At 37.2% G+C, this 15,470-nt stretch overlaps 3 protein-coding genes across 3 annotated transcripts; all 3 read left to right on the top strand.

Annotated features, from left to right (window-relative positions):
- The first annotated feature begins 9,068 nt into the window (after positions 1-9,068).
- On the top strand, positions 9,069-10,278 carry LOC116032824. Its single transcript, XM_031275544.1, has 2 exons — positions 9,069-9,389; positions 9,789-10,278. Exons 1-2 carry the CDS (start codon positions 9,113-9,115, stop codon positions 10,046-10,048), a joined length of 537 nt encoding a protein of 178 aa, XP_031131404.1. The 5' UTR covers positions 9,069-9,112; the 3' UTR covers positions 10,049-10,278.
- A 703-nt stretch (positions 10,279-10,981) lies between these two features.
- Positions 10,982-12,706, top strand: LOC116032978 (sodium channel modifier 1-like). Its single transcript, XM_031275731.1, has 3 exons — positions 10,982-11,224; positions 11,580-12,026; positions 12,222-12,706. The coding sequence occupies exons 1-3, from the start codon at positions 11,036-11,038 to the stop codon at positions 12,267-12,269; spliced, it is 684 nt and encodes a 227-aa protein (XP_031131591.1). The 5' UTR covers positions 10,982-11,035; the 3' UTR covers positions 12,270-12,706.
- On the top strand, positions 12,457-15,437 carry LOC116032974 (pentatricopeptide repeat-containing protein At5g39710). The gene is made up of 2 exons (XM_031275728.1): positions 12,457-12,567; positions 12,919-15,437. The coding sequence occupies exons 1-2, from the start codon at positions 12,515-12,517 to the stop codon at positions 15,164-15,166; spliced, it is 2,301 nt and encodes a 766-aa protein (XP_031131588.1). The 5' UTR covers positions 12,457-12,514; the 3' UTR covers positions 15,167-15,437.
- The last annotated feature ends 33 nt before the right edge of the window (positions 15,438-15,470 follow it).

Here is a 15,470-nt window from a genome sequence, read left to right as displayed (position 1 = left end):
AGAAGCTATTAGAAAGGCTCTAGCAAATATGATTGTGAAGTGTGAACTACCCTTTAGATTTGTGGAGAGTGAAGGTTTGAAGGAATTTGTTCAAGTGGCTTGTCCTATGTTTCACATTCCTTCAAGAAGAACAATCACAAGAGATGTTTATCAACTTTATTTAGATGAGAGGATCAAAGTGAGAAATTTGTTGAAGAGTTCATGTAATAGAGTGTGTTTAACTACGGATACATGGACATCTTTGCAAAGAATTAATTACATGTGTCTCACAGCTCACTTTATTGATGATAATTGGAATTTGCATAAGAAAGTCATAAATTTTTGTCAAATTTCAAGTCATAAAGGTGATGCTATTGGTAAATTGATTGAAAAATGCTTGCTTTCTTGGGGGGTTGATAAATTATTCACTATTACGGTTGATAATGCAAGTGCAAATGATGGTGCTATTGGATATTTGCAAAAAAAGTTTGGGAGTAAGCATGGAAATATTTTGAATGGAAAATATATGCATATGAGGTGTGTTGCACATATAGTAAATTTGATTGTGAATGAAGGTTTGAAACTTTTGAATAAGTCGGTTGCTCGTGTTAGAGGGGCGGTGAGATATGTAAGGCAATCTCCATCTAGATTGCAAAAATTTAAAGAGTGTGTTGAAAGTGAGAATATAGAAAGCAAAAGTTTGTTGTGCCTTGATGTTAGTACTCGTTGGAATTCAACATATTTGATGCTAAATTGTGCTCAAAAGTTTGAAAAAGCTTTCTATATGTTTGATTTACAAGATGAGAATTTTAAAGATGATCTTGAATCGGGGGATGGTATACCTATTGAAAGTGATTGGAATGTTGTTAGGGATTTAGTAAAATTCTTGGAACACTTTTATGAGCTTACAAATAGAGTTTCCGGGACTTGTTATGTTACTTCCAATTGCTTGTTTGATGAGATATGTGAAATTGATTGTCTTTTGAGAGAGTGCAAAGCTTCGGATGAGAATGAATTTAGTTTAATGGCAATGAAGATGAAAGATAAATTTCACAAATATTGGGGGAACATTGACAAGTTGAATATGTTGATTTTTGTTGCCATTATTCTTGATCCTAGACACAAGTTTTGCTATGTTGAGTTTGCTTTGAAAGATATGTTTGAGGGTACAAAAGGTGTGGAAATGACAAAGAAGGTTAAAGATGCGGTCTATGAATTGTTTAATGCTTATAAGCCTTCAAATGACAATGTGTCATCTACTTCCACGCCAACATCTAGTTCGAATATAGGAGAATGCCAAGCTAGGATGAAAAAGCGTATGCAAGAGAAGTTTGTAAGGCACAAACTTCAATCAGGTAATGTTGGGGATCAAATGTCAGAATTGGATAAGTATCTCAATGAAGCTACGGAGCCAGTAAAGGATGATTTTAATATTTTGTTGTGGTGGAAAGTTAATAGCCCTAGATTTCCTTATTTGTCATTGTTGGCTCGAGATGTGCTAGCTATTCCAGTATCCACGGTTGCTTCTGAGTCTACCTTTAGTACCGGAGGACGTGTTCTTGATTCCTTTAGGAGTTCTTTAACTCCTAGAATGGCTCAAGCTCTTGTGTGCTATCAAGATTGGATTCAAAATTCAACAGTTTCATTAGATGTTTTTGAAGAACTTCAAGAGTTAAATGACTTTGAAAGTGTTGAAAATGGTATGTAAATTTTATTTCTTTTCTTTATAAATTTTACTTTCATCGCCCAAATGAAAATTTTAATATATTAATTTTGTTTTTGGTCTTTTATTTTTTAGATTCTTCATGGAATGCAATGGAACCTACCTTGTGAATTGTGAGTAAGGTGTTTATGAAGACTATGGACTATGGACTATGGATGTGTGTTTGTAATCTTTGATTCTTTGTATGTGAAATTGCTTGTATTATGACTATGGACTATGGATATTTAGACTTTGGATTTTGGATTGAAGATTTGAAGTTATGGATGTTTTTGCATTTTGTTTTTATATATTTTGTTATAAATTTACTATGATATGCATTTTATTTTAATTGGATTTATTATTTTAGGTGTTAGTTTTAGAATTTTAAAAATTATGGTTAATCGGTTAACCGAAAAAAGAATTCGGTTCGGTTAATTCGGAAATAGAAATTCCGGTTCGGTTAACGGTTAAAGGGTTTGACAAGTTCGGTTAATTCGGTTTTGGTAATTCGGTTCGGTTAACCGTTCGGTTAACCGAATGCCCACCCCTAGTTTGGTGCACTTGCCTAATTTTGAAAGAAGGTTGGGACCAGACCACGAATCCAAGGCCTCTTTTTTAGTTAAGATGATGTTACAAATTTAAAGATTATTTTAATAATAAATTAACACTTAAATTTTTCTTTAGTTGGGTTGATAACGTTGTGAAACAATTCGATTCATATTGAGTTAGAGCATTATTGAGAAGATCTTTTCCTGCTATGAGGATGAGGATTTAGAATATTGATAAAATGTTCAACTGAATTACAAACCGTGCAAGACACATAATAAAGAACATAAACTAGAGTCCTAATAGAATACAAAGAATATATTCCTAACACTCCCCCTCAAGCGCAAGAGGAGTTAGCAACGACACGAAGCTTGTCCTGAAGAGAAGCAAACCGCATACCGGAGAGAGGCTTGGTGAAGATGTCTGCAAGCTGGTCCTTTGTCGAGATAAAATGCACCTGTAACTCTTTCTTGGACACCTTATCCCGAACGAAATGATAATCAATTTCGACGTGCTTAGTACGCACATGATTGGCGGCCCCCTCGTCAATGGAGCAACCAACGGTCTGTACTCAGGCCGTAACCCGCGAAAGACATATAGATTCTGATCGTTGGCGGAGACAGCCTGCCCGGCGAGAGCCAACCCTTCAACGAGAATGCGAGCCCGGCCGAGATAGTCCGTGATAGAGGAATCACCTTGCCGGAGAGACTGCAGCTGACTGAGAAGACGCAAAATCCGAGCCCTAGTCGACGAACCGAGGGTCTGTTCGATCGCCAACCAAAGCTGACGGGAAGTGGAGCCTCCAATAGCGAGCGGCAGTGTCTCCTCCGACAGAGAAGAGATTAGGAGGGAGAGAACGGCTTGATCTTGACGGAGCCACGCAGCACGAGCAGTAGCCACCGCCGCCGAATCCGCCCCGCTGTCTGCCGTCGACGCCGTCTGTGCAGCACCAGTCGGTGGAGCGGCCAGTTCTGCAGCAGTCGATGGAGCCGCCGGTTCCGGGCATGGGAACGTTCCATCAACAAACCCGAGAAGGTTCTGGCCGCACACAAATGGCGTGAGTTGAGTGCGCCAAAACAAGAAATTGTCATTCGTCAGCTTGATCGAAACGTAGTGATGGGCAGATGAGAGGAAACCGGTAGGGAGAGTAGGGGAAGACGCGAAGTCCGAAACAGTCCGTTCAGAGGAGGCCTGAACAGAACCGTCGTTGTTTTCCTGAGCTGCCATGGAAAAAGAGTCCTAGACTACTGATACTAGATGAGGATTTAGAATATTGATAAAATGTTCAACTGAATTACAAACAGTGCAAGACACATAATAAAGAACATAAACTAGAGTCCTAATAGAATACAAAGAATATATTCCTAACAATGAGAGGATCATAAAAGTCTTATCTCAAGTGCATATACGAAAACTACTCAAAGGTAATTTTGAAAATTCATGATTTGCCTTCAGGTCTGATTCCTACCATGAATATTAGAGGATTGGGTTGAACAAGTGTACAATTTAATAGTGTGACAAAGATTGAAAAAGGTGATAGTCGTATTAGGGCAGCTTGTCGGGTACTAATGGGCTCAGGTCACACCGGGTTGTGATCCTTCCAATGTCAAGAGGGAGAGGTAATTTTAAAAATTTATGATTTGCCTTCATGTCTGATTCCTACCATGAATATTAGAGGATTGGGTTGAACAGGTGTACAATTTAATAGTGTGACAAAGAGGATTGGGTTGAACAGGTGTACAATTTAATAGTGTGACAAAGATTGAAAAAGGTGATAGTCGTATTAGGGCAGCTTGTCAGGCACTAATGGGCTCAGGTCACACCAGGTTGTGATCCTTCCACTGTCGAGGGGGAGAGGTTTTCGTTGCTCTGTGAAACCAACCTAACGCAGTGCCCTCCGATCTAAAGGCCAAGACAGCTCTGCCTTCGCAGAACCACCATGGCCCAACTCCCAACTTGGAACGGGCAGCCCAGTCAATCGCTGCCCAAGCCCAGCCTTCCAAACAGGCCCAATTTCCAATCACCTTAATGCTCTCACTTGAGTCACAAGCTCACGTTACCGAGCTCAGCGAACGACGTTTCAAGATTTCAGGTTATTAATGGGATAATGTGCACTTCTTAATCCGATGTGGGAACCCTTTTAAGGACGTGTTTGGCTGACACAGGAAGGAGTGGAGCAAAGAAACTGTGATGTGTGTGGTTTATGATAGCTACATAATTTATATTGTATTATTGTTCACAAAAAAAAAGGTTATTCTCTGCATTACCATCATTTGGATATCATTTATTATAAGAAGTTGAAGTCCTAATATGGGTTTAACAATATATCCATTGTTATATCAACAATATTTTCATTTAGTGAAACCGTTAGTTCGGAATTGTCGATAATATCACAAAAAAACTTGTTCGAACCGGTGGTACGGTTCAATTTAAATCGGAATTGTCGACTCCAAAATTGAAACTAGAATCTTGAACAATTAGTTCGGAATTGGAACCAAACCATGATCACATCTATCCGTATGTACCTCATTCCTAAAATGAAAATAGTGGAGGTATATCAATATAACCATATTAAACGATTTGAATTGGAAAAACGTAGGAAATAAAGTGATTTCTTGTAAAATTGTCATTTTGTTTTTTGACATCATGGATGACACTAGAATAAGGGGCCACTGTAAATGTGTATGCACACAAGGAATATAATACAAAAATGACCAATTTCAACAATGTGTGAGTTGAAAGATTTTGCCTAAAAGAAGAAATATTTGAATAGATGAGACTATAATATGCATGCATGCCCCCCCCCCCCCCCCAATTCAACACTCCGATAGAGATGATTGACGGACAGGAAATCACTCCGGTGACAAATGTTCCGGTCCGTCCCATGCGGCTGAACATTCATTCATTCATTATATTCAAATTAAACCACAAAGAATACTAACGTAAGACTTAAACTAACCACAATGGTGGACTGTTTTCCCATTTTTCTTAAATCTTAACTAATTAATCAGTTGGATATCATTTACTAGAAGAAGTTGAAGTCCTAATATGGGTTTAATATGTCCATTTTTATATCAATAATATTTTGATTATGAGCAAAACTTTTGGTAAATAGCAGATATTGAAGGTCTGCTATAAGTGAAGTCATTGATAAACAAGGGTAAATTAGTCTATGTTACTCGTAGGTTGTAGTTGGTCGGTTCAAACAAAAAAGGAACTGTCCGACAAAGTTTGATAATTTGATTGATGAGCCTCCCAGCCTCCTCCATCATCATCGATCCACTGAATCAACCTAGCTCATGTGTAATAAGACATTATGTCACACAAAGAGATAAATTAATATTGACAATAATCAAACTTGTGACATTTTGATACATGAATCATACTATGCTTTTATCACTATGGCCATTTATAGTTTTGAGCATTACGCAATGGAAGGGTCATTATTACATCAAAGATGCTATAAACCAAATGATGATAGTATGAAAGCTTGATTTTGTCAGCCACCCTATGCGGACCCCTTTTTCGGTTCCACTCGCAACATTTGCCGTAATGATGGGAATTTTTATAACTCATATTTGACTATCTTTTTAATATTTACTTTATATTATTTACTTTGCTTGGCAAGTTGGTTGACTTCTACATTATTTATGGCTACTCTTTCCCATTCTTGGTAGTCTTCATTTCACATACTCCCAATATTATGATATCATTACAAAATATAATTTTTTTTTTTGAGGTCTACTGATTACAAAATATAATTAGATGTACCTAGCATGCCATAAAATTCCAAATACATATGTTATTTATCTTAATAATACCATATATATATAGGAAATATTTCAGTACTATTACTACCAAAAAAATATTGAGGGACAGTCCAAACTAAGTTTGTCAAATTGTTTGCTTATCACAAAGTTCCAATTAAGTTTGACTGATTTGAGTAAACCAGTTATGAGCAACTTAAATTGGTTTACCTCATTGTGGTCTTTTACCGGTTATAGTCATAATGCAAGTGATTACCTAGTATATATCATGGGGTAGTGGTTGCGCGTATCACTCGTCATCCAAAAATGAACCAACAAACTAAAACAACTTACAAATTTAGCTTATATTACCGCTGTCATGCAAAAAATAATAATAATAATAATAATAATAATAATAATAAAGGCCCTTCTCTAAAATTCGTAAACAATCAACGGTTAGACCCTAATTTTCATATGTACATAAAATATCAAATCCACACCTTCTATCATCTTATATCTTTTACCATTCATATTTCCAGTGGAATCCGAACCTCACATTGCATTCTTTTTAGTTGTGTCATTTTGTTTTGGCAAAAGGGTCAAATAGGCCCATGTACTACCATTGATTGTTCATCTAGCACCATGAACTAAAATATGGTCCATCTAGGCCATTATACTCTTAATAATTTTTCATCTAGTATTTTTAGCCTATTTCTAACAAGTTACCCATCTAATTTGATGACATGGAAAAATAAAGTTAGAAAAAATGATGACATGTTATTTATGTGGATGTTTTGGATGATTTTACCCTATTTCATTAATGAAGAAAATAATTTCTTGCAATAAAATATGGTACAAATCAAAGTTGTTATATAATGTTTTAACTACAGTGTACTGCACTACTGTGTATGTATAGTTGGGTATTCAAAATTGTTCGGCAATGAAATTCCATGAAAATCGATATATGAAAATTAAATATAATAACTTAAGATATTGCATTGGGTAAATTTTATTATTTTTTAAAAAATAATTTAATTTTCATATATCGATTTTAATGGAATCTCATTGTTGAACGACATTGAATAGCCCGCTATACATACACAGTACACTGTAGTTGAAACTTTATATAGCAACTTTGATTTCTACCCTATTTCATTGCAAGAAATCATCCAAAAATACAATATCTTAAGTTACTCAATTCAAGAAATCATCCAAAAATACAATATCTTAAGTTACTCAATTATCCAAAACATCCAAAAATACAATATCTTAAGTTACTCAATTATCCAAAAATCCAAAAATATTAATTTATTTTTAAAATCAATTATCCAAAAATCCAAAAATATTAATTTATTTTTAAAATAAATTATCCAAAAATCCAAAAATATTAATTTATTTTTAAAATAAAATAAAATTTACCCAATACAATATCTTAAGTTATTAAAATAAAATAAAATTTACCCAATACAATATCTTAAGTTATTATAAAAATAATTTAATTTTTATATATCGATTTTCATGAAATCTCATTGCTGAACGATAGTGAATACCCCGCTATATATACACTGTAGTTAAAACTTGAACTAGTTAATATCATTTTTGGTCCCACGACTTTTGAGGTCTTATCACTTTTGGTGTACAACTTTAAATTTTTTCAATTTTGGTACCTAACTTTGTTATTTTTATCAGTTTTGGTCCTTCTGGCCAAATTGATGGTAAAATGTTGCAGAATTTTATATTTTAAGGACAAAATCATTATCCCAATGAAAGATCTTCAATATCTAAACAAAATAAAAATCATATTAAGAGAAAAATAAGGATTTGTCAATCGTCGATGCTATAAATCTCATAGATCTCTATCCAGTTTCTGTCTGTCTTCCCCATTATTTGCGCCGATAAAACACCTATAAATATGATTTTACAATGATTTTGTTTAGATAATGATGACGTTTCATTGAGATGACGATGATTTTGTTTAGATAATGATGACGTTTCATTGAGATGACGATGATTTTGTTTAGATAATGATGACGTTTCATTGAGATGACGATTTTACCCTTAAAATAATGATGACGTTTCATTGAGATGACGATTTTACCCTTAAAATATTGATGACGTTTCATTGAGATGACGATTTTACCCTTAAAATATAAAATTCGTTTCATTGAGATGACGATTTTACCCTTAAAATATAAAATTCGACAACATTTCACCGTCAATTTGGCCGGAAGACCAAAACTGATAAAAAATTATACAGTTAGGGACCAAAATTGAAAAAATTTAAAGTTGTACACCAAAATTGATAAAACTCAAAAGTCGTGGGACCAAAAGTGATATTAATTCTTAAAACTTTATATAGCAATTTTGATTTCTACCATATTTCATTGCAAGAAATTATTTTTTTCATTAATGAAATAGGGTAGAAATCATCCAAAACATCCACATAAATAACATGTCATCATTTTTTCTAATTTTATTTTTCCATGTCATCAAATTAGATGGGTAACTTGTTAGAAATAGGCTAAAAATGCTAGATGAAAAATTATTAAGAATATAATGACCTAGATGGACCATATTTTAGTTCATGGTGCTAGATGAACAATCAATGGTAGTACATGGGCCTATTTGACCCTTTTGCCTTTTGTTTTTTGACCTCATGGATGACACTAGAATAAAGGGGCACTGTATATGTGTGTGTGTACACAAGGGATATAATGCAAAAATGCCCAATTTCAACAATGGGAGAGTTGAATATTTTGCCTAAAAGAACACATATTTTAATGCATGTATGAGACTATAATATGCATGCATGGATGATTGACGGACAGGAAATCACTCCGGTGACAAACGCTCCGGTCCGCACCATACGGCTCAACATTAATTGATTCATTCAAACCATAAAGAATATAACGTAAGACTTAACTAACTAACCACAATGGTGGACTCTTTTCCCATTTTTCTTAATTAATTCTTACCAACCCAACTTCAGACAACATTTGACTCGTTTAATTTTCCCGTTTTGGCCAATTCCCATTTCCTCCTCTTTCAACACTTCCCTATAAATTCCCCCTTTCCACTCTCCTTTCTTCACCACCCTCAACTTCATCTCCTTTCTTGATTTTCCGGCCGTTTAGAAGACATGGCAGCTGCTTCCCAAGCTTTTCTCTTGCTCGCCGCAGTTTTCACGTCCATGGCGGCCGTTGCCATGTCTAGCCGGCCCAACTTCGGTAACTGGGGCAACTGGAAACCCCCCGGCGCCGGCGGCTTTAACAAAACCAACTGCCCCTTCACTCACCCCAACACCACCCACACTTCCAACGAAATCACCGTCGGCGGCCCTGCGCACTGGCAGTTCGGCGTTAACTACATCGACTGGGTCGCCAAGAACGGCCCCTTCTTTGTTAACGACACTCTCGGTACACCTCAAACCCTCATGAATTCTTAAACGTGTTTTAATTTTTTTTAGTGACAGAAGAAACTTGCAACTATTACTCAATAGTGTGCATTATGTATCTAGTTAATAGATAAATCAGTTTAGATTATTCATAGCTGATCAACTCCAGCTCAAACCAATAAAACTAACAGGTTGTTTAATTTTAATGGGATAAATCAGTTTAGGTTATCCATAGTTAATCAACTTCAGCTCAAATCAATAAGAGTAACAGACTGTTTTCATGAGATAAATCAGCATATGTTGACTATAGCTGATCGTCTCGAATCAAAAATGAAACTTTTAACCTTCAATTAACACCAATTTTGTTGGGATTGCTCCTCTGGAATGTGTTTTTGAGTTGTTTAATGTATTTGTGTTGCAGTGTTCAAGTTCGATCCTCCGAATGCGACCACCCACGCACACAGCGTTGTCCTGCTGCCAAACTTGCGGGCGTGGATGAAGTGCGACGTGAGCAAAGGGAAGAAGCTCGCCACGCCGACTCAAGGCGGCGGTGAAGGGTTCAAGTACGTGTTGAAGAAATGGCAGCCGTACTACTTCGCCTGCGGAGAGAAAGAGGGCTTCCACTGCAACAATGGCACCATGAAGTTTGCTGTCATGCCTATGATGGGCCGTTTCCATTAGATCGACGGCGACCGGTGATCCGTTACTCTTAACTTACATCGTCGGAGCAAAAAAATACTGAATTTGGGTGCTTTAGCTTTTTTTTTTTTTCTCTGTGTTTAATGAAGACATAGCTAGTGAGATGAAACGGTTGTTGTAATAATGAGAGATTTGTCTTTCACTGTACTGTGGAGAGGAATTCATTTGCATTTGAAATTAAAGGAAACTTTTGTTGATGTTTTGTACCAAAATGTTTGAAAGAACGTAAATCTTGTGTGTCTAAACTACCTTACAAACCTAAATATTATTAGTACATTGATGCTGACAACAAAATCAGATTCATACATTATTTTTTAGTCTTTGATAGGATTTGTTTTGACAGTTAGTAAAAGAACTTTCAACTTATTCTATGTTGATTTGATTAGTTGAGCGGTGTCGGAATAGGAATTAGTTAATATATACCATCATAAGAAAAAGAAATGCGCCCAAAAGGTATGGTTGAGTGAATGAATTGAAGCATGATTCTCGCATATAAAATCATGGGTTTGATGTTGGACAATATTCTTTTAGTCAGTTCGTTGCACATGATATTTTTTAGCTAGTATGGTTTAATTTATCTTTTTTGTTGCATATGTCTTATATGCTAGTAGGATATTGTAAGATACACATGCTCTCTGTATATACTTATTTTAAAATATCGTATTTATGTATATGTGTATTATATTAAGTGTTTATATGTCATCATCTATATAATTCTGTGCATTATGAACATTAATTTCAATATTGGGCCAGGGTCCCCAGTGCCAGGTCCACGATATACCGATTGTTATTTTTTAAGTTGGGCCTATGCGTTCGGGCATTTTGAATACTATGATTGTGTTAGTTTGTCCTGGGCCTCTGTAACCCAAAAGGCCCAAAATCAGCGCGGGGAATTTGTGGAGGTGGAGAAGACGATCGAGCAAAGGAAGCAACGTGAGAAGTGAGAAGAGAACTGAGAAGACTGTTGGGATGAGCGTTTTCGGAGGAGATAGCTGGGCAAGAGAGGCACAACACCGTAAGAGAAGAGTCGATGATTTGATCATCGGAAGTATAGGCGGCGCCGCCTCGTCCTCCGCTTACAAGAAGCTCTCCTCCGGCAAATTCGCATGCCTTGTTTGCCCTCACAATCCCGTCCTTGATACCGCCCTTGTGCTCTCGGTAAGCACACCAACTCTTTCCCTCTTTCATTATTTCGCTTTTTCATTTGGATTCTGGATTTTTCTCGTCATAATTTTCAGGCAGAACTGATAATTCACGGTATTAGCTGTTTTACAATTTCAATTATAGATCTATTTTGTTAACTGCTTCATTAATTAATGAGTAATGGAAATGTGAATCGGACTCACTTTGATCCAGTCGTTGAGAATGGATTTTATGTTGCATAGATGCATGCACAAGAAGAGAAATCATATTACTGCTGTAAAACTTGTAGTAATTATACTGCCATGGTGCTTCCTTCCAATCGAGTCCATGTTAGGTTAGTTTGCTGATCCTCTGTAACTTTGAATCATAGGCTCATCTAAAAGGATCACGCCATCGAGCTGCAGAGTCGAGGCTTAAGGAAAAGGAATTAGCGAGGCAAGCCGAGATAAGTAAGAGAATAGCATTGTCAGAGCATGTTACTGCTACTTGCAGCAATGTGAATTCTAGTTCTAACAAATTTAGACCAACAAGTAAACCGTTGATTGACAACACCCGGAAGGCTGTTTCTGAGATGCTTAAAGCTGAAAATTTTCAGCGAGATGCAATGTGTCAAGCGTTTGAGCTACAAGGTGGTAGGAGCGAAGCGGTTAGTCTGTCAATTAGTGAGAGTGGCCCTTGTGTTCCAACAGATGTAGCTCCAGAACATAAAGGCGTTGCATATGTAGCATATGATCGAGAACGCCATGAGAGAGAGCTTAAGTTCACTGCTGCTGGTTGGAAGCGTGATTGCCATGGTAGATGGTTCAAGGACGAAAATGTGAGTATTTCCTTCAATCAGAACATAAATGCCACTGCCAAACCCTCTTCTATGCCACTTCTACAACCAAAGCTTATGTTGAATGGCTTTATAAGGAACTTATGATATTCCAATCCATGTTTCAAGCACACTAAGCACCACAATATTTTGAATGAACAGAATAAAACCGATCCACTCTATGCTAATTGCTTGCAGGTTGATTTTGATTCCGATGAAGAAGATCCTAACGTGTGTCTTGCTTAACAAATGGAGGAAGACAATGCCAGATATGGCACCCATCACCCCTCAGAATACATGTAATTGATGACAGCCTAACGAGCAGCATGGACAGCACAAATAAGGGATAAGGCTGAAGTTAATTCATTCCCCCGCCATTCTTGACAGCTAGGAGTTTGCACAGTGATCTCAAGTAAATAGCATCTGCATTCCCTACGGGACCTCAAGTTCGACTACCATGAGTTGAAGGAGGGAGAAGGAAAGACGCAAATATGCAGTTAGCTCGGATGAGACTTTCTGAAGGCTGTGATTTTCAGCTTGTGACGTATGGTATCCCCAGCTAATGATTCAGCAGGACACTCTAAATTTAACCCTTGTTTTTAGTGTTGATTACCTTTGTTTTTATATATTTGGAATCGATAAAATTGAAGTTTGATTATGTCTTATATTCAGGTTGTGTAAAATTTTCAACAGTTATATACATTATTTAGATGATAAATGAAATATATATATATATATATATATATATATATATATATATATATATATATATATATATATATTTAATTTATTTGTCTTCCTTGATCCTTTACATATTTGATACTGTGTTTGTTACAGTTAGCCTGCGTATTTCATCGTCTCCTTCTGAAATGTCCCTCCTTAAACCCTTCTGCAGATCCCTCCATAGCTCAGTTACCAGACTCGTTTCCGTAAATTCACGTCCGTCGTCTTCGCCGGACACTTCTCTGGCCGACAAAGCCATTGCCGTCCTGAGAGGCCAATGCCCAATCCCTTTGAGCTCGCTGGCTTCCCAGTTCACCCCTGAATCGGCGTCCCAATTACTCCTCAAGTCCCAATTCGACAAAACCCTATGTCTCCAATTCATCGCCTGGGCTCGCCGCCGCCGATTCTTCACAATCGAATGCAAGTGCGTCTCGCTTCACATTCTCACTCGTTTTAAGGTCTTCAAGACCGCCCAATCCCTCGCCGGAGAAGTGGCTGCAACCACCGGCGACGACGGCGGCGGTTTTGTCTTTTCATGCCTCAAAGACTCTTACTTCGCCTGCAATTCCAGCTCCGCCGTCTTCGACGTGGTGGTAAAATCTTACTCTCAACTAAAAATGATCAATACAGCCATGAATATTATCCACTTGGTGAAGTCGAATGGGTTTATGCCTAGTGTATTATCTTATAATTCAGTTCTCCTTGAAATAATCAAGGCATCATCAAATGGTCACATTGATTTAGCTCAGAAGGTTTATGAAGATATGATCAGCTCGGGGATTTCGCCTAATGTGTATACTTACAACATTTTGATTAGATGTTTTTGCAGAAATGGGATTATAGAGAAGGGTTTACAGTTTTTTTATAAAATGGCTGAAAATGGATGCTTGCCAAATGTGGTTACCTATAATACCTTGATTGATTCTTACTGTAAAATGGGGAAGATTTCTGAGGCCTTTAAGTTGTTGAAAGATATGTCAGTCAGAAATTTGGAGCCAAGTCTGATAACTTACAACATGATTATTAATGGGTTGTGTAAAGCGGGGAGGATGAAAGAGACTAGTGAAGTTCTTGATGAGCTAAGACGGAAGGGCTTAACCCCTGATGAGATAACGTTTAACACACTAATTAATGGTTATTGCAGAGAGGGTAATTTCCACCAAGCCCTTGTTTTGCACTCTGATATGTTGAGACAGGGATTGTCTCCATGTGTTGTCACTTATACCTCTTTGATAAATAGCATGTGTAAGGCTAGAAATTTGCAGCGGGCGACGGAGCTTTTTGATCAGATGTGTGGTAGGGGGTTATATCCAAATGAGAGAACTTACACAACTTTGATTTGCGGTTTCTCCCAGCAGGGTTGTATGGTTGAAGCTTATGAACTCTTGAACAAAATGATTGCAAGTGGCTTTTCCCCTGGCATTGTCACTTATAATGCACTGATCAATGGGCATTGTGTTCTGGGCAGGACTGAAGATGCTTTGAAAGTAATTGAGGACATGTCTCAGAGAGGTATAGTACCAGATGTTGTAAGCTATAGTACTATAATGTCTGGGTTTTGCCGAAATCGTGATTTGGACAAAGCATTTGGGATGAAGGATCAGATGGTTAAGAAAGGAGTTTTTCCTGATAATATTGCTTATTCAACATTAATCCATGGTCTTTGTGAGCAACAGAAAGTAAGTGAAGCTTGTTTACTTTTTAGAGAGATGCAGAAGATAGGTTTGCAGACTGATAAACATACATACACTACAATCATTAATGCATACTGCTCAGAAGGAAATATCAGTGGTGCTCTCTGTTTACATGATGAAATGATTAGTGAAGGGTTCTTTCCTGATGTTGTTACCTATAGGGTCCTAATCAATGGTCTGCAAAAACAAGCACACAGTAGAGAAGCAAAACAGCTTCTGTTCAAGCTGTTCTATGAGGAATCTGTTCCTAATGACATCACATATCAAATGCTGATTGACAGTTGCAGTAATCTTGAATTTAGAAGTGCAGTAGATCTTATAAAGAGTTTCTGCATGAAAGGTCTGTTGAATGAAGCAGATCAAGTTCACGAGCTGATGCTGCAGCAAAACCAAAAGCCTAGTGAAGCAGTATACAACGTTCTTGTACATGGCCATTCCCGGGGTGGGAATGTGCAGAAAGCCCTGAATCTTTACAGGGAAATGATGGATTGTGGGCTCGCTCCTCATGCAATATCTGTTATTGCACTGATGAAGGAACTTTTTAGAGAAGGCAAGGACAGAGAGTTGAATCAAGTTATTCAAAACACATTGAGTAGCTGCAGGCTCACTGATGCTGAGGTGGCAAAAGTTCTTGTTGAGGTTAACTGCAAAGAAGGGAATATGGATGCAGTATTCAATGTTCTTATTGAAATGGCCAAGGATGGCCTTCTTCCAAATAGTGGTTAAACCGTTAAACTGCCAATGGTAATGCTCCATCACGAGTGCCCCCAACAACCCCTATCCAGGAGGAATCAAACCCGTGACCTCATAATAGCATTGCTAATTTGCTATTGCACCATATGCCCCGGGGAGTCGAGGACTAGAAGCCACTAGTAAAGAAGTATGGGAAGAATTTTATACCATCAGGTACTCTGTGTGAGTTTGGAAGGAGGGGATTTTCTCATGTTTTGCTTCTAAATTATACAACTGTTTTATCTAATGTTAACACAATCTTGAAGAGGCTGAAGTACATTTACATTATTCCATAGCA

The sequence above is a fragment of the Ipomoea triloba genome, chromosome 10 (assembly GCF_003576645.1).
Source record: "Ipomoea triloba cultivar NCNSP0323 chromosome 10, ASM357664v1".
Lineage (NCBI taxonomy): Eukaryota > Viridiplantae > Streptophyta > Magnoliopsida > Solanales > Convolvulaceae > Ipomoea > Ipomoea triloba.
This window is presented reverse-complemented; position numbering and strand designations above follow the sequence as displayed.

Excerpts from the sequence above, each read along its gene's own strand:
- LOC116032824 (XM_031275544.1), top strand. The coding sequence starts at position 9,113 with ATGGCAGCTGCTTCCCAAGCTTTTCTCTTGCTCGCCGCAGTTTTCACG. Across the intron at positions 9,390-9,788 it reads CTTTGTTAACGACACTCTCG|TGTTCAAGTTCGATCCTCCG; the intron begins GTACACCTCAAA and ends TTTGTGTTGCAG.
- LOC116032978 (XM_031275731.1), top strand. The coding sequence starts at position 11,036 with ATGAGCGTTTTCGGAGGAGATAGCTGGGCAAGAGAGGCACAACACCGT. Across the intron at positions 11,225-11,579 it reads ATACCGCCCTTGTGCTCTCG|GCTCATCTAAAAGGATCACG; the intron begins GTAAGCACACCA and ends TTTGAATCATAG. Across the intron at positions 12,027-12,221 it reads GATGGTTCAAGGACGAAAAT|GTTGATTTTGATTCCGATGA; the intron begins GTGAGTATTTCC and ends AATTGCTTGCAG.
- LOC116032974 (XM_031275728.1), top strand. The coding sequence starts at position 12,515 with ATGCAGTTAGCTCGGATGAGACTTTCTGAAGGCTGTGATTTTCAGCTT. Across the intron at positions 12,568-12,918 it reads TGTGATTTTCAGCTTGTGAC|ATCCCTCCATAGCTCAGTTA; the intron begins GTATGGTATCCC and ends ACCCTTCTGCAG.